This window comes from Wyeomyia smithii, chromosome 2 (assembly GCF_029784165.1).
Source record: "Wyeomyia smithii strain HCP4-BCI-WySm-NY-G18 chromosome 2, ASM2978416v1, whole genome shotgun sequence".
Lineage (NCBI taxonomy): Eukaryota > Metazoa > Arthropoda > Insecta > Diptera > Culicidae > Wyeomyia > Wyeomyia smithii.
In genome coordinates this window covers 30,552,334-30,560,592 of record NC_073695.1, presented here as the reverse complement: position 1 = coordinate 30,560,592, position 8,259 = coordinate 30,552,334, and the positions used below count along the sequence as shown (strand labels likewise).

Sequence of the window (8,259 nt, the reverse complement as noted above, 5' to 3'; positions counted from 1 at the left end):
TTTTAGATGGCAACCGTTAAACTTGGGCTTGGCGGTTGGATTTTCCTGGTCCGCAATGTGATCGAGGATGAAGGCCCGGACAGCCTGAAGCTGGTCCGTTGTGAGTAGGGAGCTGGGGTGGGTAGCAGAAGTAACCGCAAAGCTTATAGCTCCCACCATGTCCCTATATGTGGCCTTCGGGAGCGGCTTCGAACCCGATGACCCCAAACCAGTGCCGTTCCGTTTTTTAGGCTGTGGACACTTAGTACTGGTGTTTGGGGACACCAAGTCGTCCGACCGCTGTCGCTTGACGGCGACTTGGTTCGATTGAGCAGGCTGCTCTGTTGGAAGGAGGGCCAGCTTCCTGGCTTCTTCGTACGAGAGACCGGAGCTAAGATTTTTGCTCAGTCGCCGCCTTTGCGCATTTGAAAGTCGCTTGACAAGGGGTGCCGATGATTCGGGTTTCCCTTCGTCATCGGGCCTTGTCTGTCGACCGGGAAACCTTGCGGAGAAAGTAGGATTAAGGATTAAGCAGAGGGTCCTCCGCTCAGCGATTCGCTGTCGAGGTTGAAATCATCCTCATGCTCCATCTCCTCCGTTCTGCCCGGTGCGTTTGTTTTTATTGGACTACGCTCCGATGAGTCCATGGGTTCCGGCAAAGAAAGGCTGCCGGTGGCCGAATTTTGTGAAGTTTTGTCGTTCATAAAATTCCCACGAGTCACTGGGTAAAGAAGAGTCCGCTACATCAGTGACCCGCGTGATGCAGTAAGGGCTAATTACTGTGAAGGGTGCCCTGGTACTCCACAGGCTCCGTGAGAGGCTGGGTATTTCTTAAACCCCCCCCACCACGTCATCCATCGGCACGGGTCGCATAACACCTTAGCTTAGGGGTTTTAACCATTGGATTTTACGCAACAGCCATGGTTAAGAGCTGTTGCAACCATCCTTCTTTACAGGGGCTTTGGACCCTCTGCTACAGTTCTCAATAATTCAAGTCTATTCGTAAAGGCTAAACTGAACCAAGAGAATCGTAACAGGCGGAGTTATTCGCCTTAAACAACCACATCATCGACAGCGGACGTCACCGAAATAATGGTATTATTCGATGACATGTGTACGCGAATAAGATCTAAATCACGAGTGCGATCGGGAGGGATGTAGATGGCACACAAGTATAATGTGCGATCCGAGAGTTTGATTGTCACCCACACCTGTTCAGCAGTCGACCACTCGTCGCGCTCGAGGATAGAGGCACTAAGTTGGCGGTGATCAAAACTCCACTACCTGAAGTTTTACGGCTATTTCTTGAGCTCCGGTCACAACGGAAGACTTCATAGTTGGGCCCGAAGATTTGCCGCGAAAACGAACGATTGTCGAGCCAGGATTCGGTCAGTACAATGATATCGTATAGACTGTCAGCGCAAGCCAGTAGGTAATCGGAGACGCTGGCGTTGATACCACCCACGTTTTGGTAGTAAAGGTGGATATTTGTCATCGGATTGGTCGACGGACTGAAAACGGGTAGCGGTTCAATGGGAGGTCTGTAATTAGCGTTTAACCACATACATAAGACATACGTAACACTGGCGTTTTTTTCTGGTACACGTTGCCCCATAGTACTCCGTACCTCGCCCTGTCAAACTGCTCAATAAATAATGAACAAAATGAATTTTCTTCATCGCAGCTCTACTCGAACCCTCAACAAAATCCCTTACGAAACTGTCAAAAAGTTGTTTACAAAATCAATGCTGCATTTTTCGAGTGGGAACGAGACAAATGCAGGGCTGCGCAGGTACACAACCTCCATAAACTACTCAAACAGAGGTTTTTTTTACAGAGGTTGGTACTTTCGAGTAGTTTATTTTGTACCAACTTTTTTGGAAGATTTCTTCCTGAGTGTTACGTATGTCTTATGTATGTGGTTTTACCGAGATACTCATGAAATAATTCCGAAACTCGTTTTATTATGCTGAATACAACTAAAAGAGTGCAATTTTCTGAGCTTCAGCTATATCAGTTTTTTTATACCATCTGAAAGAGCTGCATTTGTATTAACTGTCATTGAAGCAATTTAGAACGACTTTTATTCTTCATTTAAAAATCGAAGGACAATGATATAAAACTTTTGAAAATCACGTTTTGCTCCGAAAATTACACTCTTTTAGCTGATATATAAAAATTAGAAATTCGTGAATAGCTAATAACCAAATTCTGGTAGTTAAGTTCACTAAACTCGGAAATTTGCAACACGTTCAGTTTCTAATTTCTCAATAATTTTTTTAAATTTAAATTCAAATTTTTATTTTTTTTAATCTTTTGAGAATTTTAAATCGATGATCAATATACTTTGATATTGCAAGATAAATTTTAGATCGCATTGGCAGAGCTGTCACAATCACAGCCGCGAGTGACAGCAATCGGAATATTTCCATCCTCTTTGCATTGTTGCGTGCGTTGAAATATCGTTCACGTTTTTTAAAAGGAAAATTGCAAATGTGAAAATAGATCCGGTAATTTCGAGTTGGTTCCAACCTTTCTAGGTGCCTATAGATTGCCGCGACTTGGGCAGAGTTATGGATGTGGATGACGATCCGGTTGTGGAAGAGGTAATGCAATTCTGGACGTGTGGTCGTCGTGTGAAAATGATGCAAATTATGCTCTTTTTTAGATTCCTGTGTTTCTTTCCAAAACGCTAGCGGAGAATCTCTACCTGTTGCAGTATCCGGTTAAGTCGTCGAATTCTACGTTTGATAACGGTCAAGTAGTGAATAGTTGTGTGAAACCAATTAATCAGCAGGTAATTTCCGATCACACCATTCCTCACCACATGGTTATTGTTTTGACTTTATTGTTTTTTTTTTTTTTGACAGATCAAAGTGGATTACGCTTTGAATACGGCTTCAAAAAATTATGATTCCTTCAAGGGGGAACAGTTTGCTATTGCAGCAGATGGGAAAGATAGAGAGCGGCAGCAAAAGCCAACATTCCGTAGTGGAACGATGGATAAGCAATCCTTTCTCAGTTCTAAACCCATTGAGGACGTCAACCGGTATATGGTATGTGTGCTACAGGATCGGGAAATCCATGCCACCCCATTGAACGGCATCGTTTCAATGCGGCAAATGTTTTCCTATTTTGACAAGCAGGATAAGCGAACGAAGGCCGAGCAGAAGGCGGAGCAAGATGCGGATGTGGAGGAAGAGGAAGCAAAACAGGTTACGGTCAAGTTCGCCCGTACGGAAAACGACAAAGTGCGTAAGGCTAGGGAAAAGTCTTTTAATTACATCTCGAAGATGGAATCGGAAGAGCCTTGGTGTGAAACGTTTTGGCATGCTAAAAACTCTACAGCGGCGGAGTTGGAGCGGCAAAAGCTTTACTGCGGTAACGCCTCACGTGCCGGAGGGGAGAGTGTGCTGAATGTCGATTACGCGGAATATCTAGACTTGTTGATCAGTAAGGAGAAAACCGATAGGAATATAGATTCTATGCTGCCAAGTCGTGTTGTTTGCATGCATGAGCTGAAGCAAATGACACTCGTCGATCAGATTAAGATTATTCTTAAGGATGGTAAGCTGGTTTAGCAACATGAATAATAAACGGTTTAGTCAAGTTTAGTTTTTTACAGCAAAGGTGCTCACCTTTCAGCAAATTATGGACCTTCTACCAGACAGGAACCTTGCAGCGGATAAAATTTTGCGAACACTTCCGATGGCTGGTGTACTGATTCGAGGCAACTGGGTTGTCCAATCAGAGAGCATCTATCCGGAGGGAAGCGTTTCTAGCATAAACGGTGTTCCGGCAGAACAGATGTGCAAAGCACGCGACTATATACTGTATCGATTCACCCAGTGTGATAAGTTGGAACGACACCAGCTCGCGCTGATAACCCAGCTTCCCACGGAGGAAATACGGGAGATACTCCTTTCGATAGCGAAGCTGAATAGCGATCGAAGCTGGAGTATGTTACTACCCCCAAACGAGGAGTTTACGGGCAACGAGCAGGAAATTAGTGATAGACAAAACGCTTTCTGGACAGCCAGGGCAGATAAGTTTAACGAAATGGAGAAAAGCAACAAGCGGGTGCGGAAACGGTCAGCGCGGTCCGAAAGCAAATATGACACAAAAATGAGCAATGGATAGCGAGGTTAGTTTGCGTTTAGTTGTACTGATAAGCGTAATTATTTATAATCGGAAAAAAATATATTTAAGAAAGTTCGAGTCATTTAGCTTTGCAGTCACATTTTTGCACCAATCATCCGAACAGTCGCTTCTACAATTTCTGCAAGAATCTTGTTGCGGTTGGCGCAGGTTACATGGAATAGTTTGGTTTCTGACAGGTCTTTCAGTTGTTCGACAATCGGAAGGGTGGCTTTCAGCGGGATTGTAGCAATGAAAAACAGGCTATCCCCTTGGGCTAGGCGGGTCCTGATTTGTGCTAGTCGAGTTCCGAAAGCTGCCGATTTTAGCTCCATTTTACCAATCTCATCCAGCAGCAGTAAATTTGCGGTACGTTCGTTGAGCGCTGGCAAAGCGAGTGACTCAAACTCCGAAACACACACCGTATATTTACCGACTCGACACCCTGCGGGAGAGTTCCGTAGAAATTCACTGTAATAGACTAGTGACAATATGTTACACATCTATCGTCGTATGTGGCCCCATACCTGACCCGAGCCAATGGAGCTCGCTTGTCGTCGAAGGTGACAATGTCAAAACCAATTCGTTCCCCATCGGATTTTCTTAATTCTTCAGTGTAAAATCCATCGAACTTAATGGTACGTTTTCTAAGTTCTAGACTGAGATTACGCATGATCGTGGTCTTACCCACTCCTGTAGAGTATGGAAAGGTAATAAAAGGAGTGCTTTGTCCTTGTGTGCTGTATATGTCACTTATAACATTTAGGAACCAGCATTTAATTTGATTTTACGTTCATTACTTTAAAGTAGCATAGACATACAAATGACAGTGGCCGTGTTCAAAATCGCAATTATAATCTTACCTGGCATTCCAGTTATGAGAATGACATGCATTGTTGCTGAATTATGTTCCACGAGTATCTGGAAGGGATAAAGGGAAGTGATATCTTTGAAAGAAACAAATAACAATCGCCGTTAATATTGTTTAAGGTCATATCAAACAGAACTGCCCATTCATTCTTCGACCAAAATTTTGTAGATTAGTGAAGAAACCTCGAAATGGTTGAAAAAATGAATATTTTTATCTGCAGACTAACTGAAATTTGCGTGAAGCCCCCACCCGAAGTATGGTTGTTTCTATTGAAAAGCTGTTAACCTTCCATTTAAACTACGCATAAGGGCGAAACATACTTGAATCACAAAAATACCGGTACAGTTATATTTTATTACTAAATTTGTATGATATTATTTAATTATTATTTACACATCAGTTTAATTATAATGCAGCAGTGAATCAACAACAGCGATCAAAACTACTCTGAAAACTATTTGACCCGTTGTCGATTCACTCTTGTACACAGCAAAAGACTATTATCTTCAAACGAGTAAAAGAAAAACGTAGACGCTTGACGAAGCACACGAAAAGAAAAACAAAACTAGTCTACAGCAGAGACATCACGAAACCACTATCTCAGCATTCCATCGCCAGCGAGTTGGAGTTTTCGTTGAATTCTCTGGGCAGAGCCATACTGTTCTCGTCTTGCGTGACTTCCGACATCATCCCGACACCGCTCGAGCCAGGTTCCATCTGCATATCGTCACACCGTTCTCCTTCGATTGCCAAACCACCACCCTCCTCAATTCCGTTGGTACCATTGGTTCCGTTCGCCGGTGTATCGTCCCAGTTAATTTTGAATCGTGTCACACGCGGTTTGGAAGCAAGGATGTTGCGGGTCATCTGCTGGAAAAGTGGCTTTGCAGGTGGATTCTCTCGCAGCTCTGGATCGTTGTACTCGTTGTTGATAAAATATCCGACGCGAACGAATTCCTGACCTCGGTAGGAGCACGTGAGTAAGACGACCGTCACTCCGACCGCGTCTTGTTCCGGAATTCGCGCCACGTTTGGAGGATCGGCTTGGAAGACGAAAATGTGCCGTCCCTCTGGTACCGGCCCAACGTAGATAGTGTCCAGCACCTGGTCGAACTCTTCCGATTCAGCCGATCCGACATAGATCATCTTCCACTCCAGATCTTCCTTCAGCTCCTCGATACACTCGAATGTGAGCTCAAATTGAAATGGATTCAGGAAGCTGCTCGGATTGTCCAGAACTACGACGTTGGTGATGTGTACCTTAGCCATTCTGTTCGCCGCTTGTCTACATCAACCCAAGAACAAAAAATGACACTTATTTCCCCGAAGACTATAGGCTAAAATGTGCGTATTTCTAACTGCTTTGGACTAAAAGAAATCACATTCATTGTACCGTTCGGCGAGATGAGTCATTGTGAAACTATTTACTTATCTACTTTAATTCTATCTTTTCTAAATGACATATTTAACACATCCGCGTCACAAAACACAAGTATCGAAATTTGGCGCAAACAAAATAACCTTTCGTTAGTGCTGCGGATGACTTACCTCTAATTTTCCAGATTTTTCTATCACACCAACACCGTTTTCAGCTAATTTTGAGCGGTGATCAACGCAGCAGATGTACCTCAATCTAGTCGTGATGGATTCAGCAGTGAATCAAACAGATTTTTACTAAATTGTGCAATTATTTTCCACTAACAAAATGCTACACAATTTTCTTTTATGAATCTAGCGGAGCTAATCCCGAGGCTTTCGATTCTGACAGATGTCGAATGAAAACAAACCCGTTATACGCTTGTTTTCCCGCTTCTGCCATCTCAACAAATTGTCATCGGATTATTTTAGAGCAGTTTAGAACAGGGCGTGCGCATTTAGGAACTGTTCACGAAAGATGTAATGCTTCAAACTAAAATATGCGAATCATTTTACAGACTGGATATTGCCCCTTGCATGACTATTTAGACTTCTGTGATAATCATTCATTGCCTAGTTTCTTATTTCGCTCTTCGCACCTCAGTAGCGCACTGGCAGTTTTTTGGGTTCATTGTTTGTTTTGTTTTTCATTTGCAGCATTAGGTAGGGTGAGGAACGGCTTAAGCAGCGGCGCCTATTCTAATCAGTCTAAATAAATGGGCCTCGATCTCCTGAATTTTGATCAATATTGACAATTTCAATGGCGAAAACGAAAACTCTGATTGACTAGCTGTCTTACGAATACATAAAATTCCGTTCAACACGGAAAAAACTTTGAAAAAACATCAAACGAAAATTGTTGCAGCTATTCAGGCGCTTTTTGGGTGCTGAAATAAATCCCCTGCAAAACAGAAGCAAAATGCTTAAAAGGTTCGGGGTGATTGGAAAAGCGTCCCTCGATAGGAAACTTTAATTGATCATTGTTAAAGTTTACTAAATCGGTTTTAGGATCTTAAAACAAGTGCTGACAGAGAAAAAGGTAAAGAACAAATCGATATACTCATGTTTGTATTTCACCTTATATATTTCAAGTATTTCGTCTCAATAAACAGGCGGCTCCTAAAGTTGCTTAAAATATGTTCCCTACCCTATATGTTTTTGAGCAGCTTTAGTTGAAAATTAGCTTGAATATAAAAAAAAAAACTAAGTGTTACATGATTGATTGGGTGATACTGAGTATATAGGTATCAAGCACTGACCATTGCTGGAGTGATTTCTTAGGGCATCCTTAAGGTGAAACGGGATCGGTGGTCTTTTCCTATACAATTTTGAGGTTAGAGTTCCCGTTTCACCTTAACAGTGCGCTTCTATACCCCGTTTGGTAGCGCTCTATCATCACTTCATACCGTACCGGTCGCTGCTAAACGCGCTAGAGAAATAGTAGCCGAGCATCCGGGGAGCATCGCGCTCTTAGCCCGATAACAGCGCTGCTAAAGGTTTATGCTGGATGAAACGTCAAACTGAGACGATAGCAACGACCGGTGTGAAAACGGGTGAGTGAGCAAAACAGCCGCGCTGTACACAGCCGCCATAACAACTCAAATGGTACCGCACTGTTAAGGATGCCCTTATTAACCTACCAAGGTCATAATAGAGTCATAATAGATCTTTGTCTATATAATAAAATATTTCTGTCAAGCGTTTAGATATCGCTAGTATCGATTTCCATTACCCATAACTGCGGAATCGTGTGCGAGATTTGACTGTGATAATCGTGTATTTCGGGGTAGTCCAAACTGGCGTAAAAGTCGCAATAACAAACACGGCCGAAATTTATTAATTTGTGTTGCGCATTG

General features: G+C 42.9%; 2 protein-coding genes across 3 annotated transcripts; one reads left to right on the top strand and one right to left on the bottom strand.

Moving 5' to 3' along the window:
* The first annotated feature begins 2,383 nt into the window (after positions 1–2,383).
* On the top strand, positions 2,384–4,205 carry LOC129721473 (DNA-directed RNA polymerase III subunit RPC5). The gene is made up of 4 exons (XM_055674066.1): positions 2,384–2,585; positions 2,648–2,776; positions 2,850–3,546; positions 3,605–4,205. Exons 1-4 carry the CDS (start codon positions 2,553–2,555, stop codon positions 4,117–4,119), a joined length of 1,374 nt encoding a protein of 457 aa, XP_055530041.1. The 5' UTR covers positions 2,384–2,552; the 3' UTR covers positions 4,120–4,205.
* On the bottom strand, positions 4,167–6,777 carry LOC129721474 (histone chaperone asf1). 2 transcript variants are annotated; one of them, XM_055674069.1, is made up of 4 exons: positions 6,536–6,777; positions 4,980–5,037; positions 4,644–4,809; positions 4,167–4,587 (listed from the first exon to the last, which is right to left on the bottom strand). In XM_055674069.1, exons 2-4 carry the CDS (start codon positions 5,008–5,010, stop codon positions 4,215–4,217), a joined length of 570 nt encoding a protein of 189 aa, XP_055530044.1. In that variant the 5' UTR covers positions 5,011–5,037; positions 6,536–6,777; the 3' UTR covers positions 4,167–4,214. The 2 variants fall into 2 exon arrangements, with proteins under 2 accessions (XP_055530044.1, XP_055530042.1); XM_055674067.1 differs by lacking the exons at positions 4,167–4,587; positions 4,644–4,809; positions 4,980–5,037 and adding an exon at positions 5,305–6,272 and having other exon boundaries at positions 6,536–6,772.
* Between the last annotated feature and the right edge of the window lie 1,482 nt (positions 6,778–8,259).

What these genes read in the sequence shown, in the direction of transcription:
- LOC129721473 (XM_055674066.1), top strand. Translation starts at nt 2,553, where the DNA reads ATGGATGTGGATGACGATCCGGTTGTGGAAGAG. An exon ending in TGAAACCAATTAATCAGCAG is followed by an intron (nt 2,777 to 2,849) that starts GTAATTTCCGAT and finishes TTTTTTTGACAG; the next exon opens with ATCAAAGTGGATTACGCTTT. An exon ending in TAAGATTATTCTTAAGGATG is followed by an intron (nt 3,547 to 3,604) that starts GTAAGCTGGTTT and finishes AGTTTTTTACAG; the next exon opens with CAAAGGTGCTCACCTTTCAG.
- LOC129721474 (XM_055674067.1), bottom strand. Translation starts at nt 6,256, where the DNA reads ATGGCTAAGGTACACATCACCAACGTCGTAGTTCTGGACAATCCGAGC.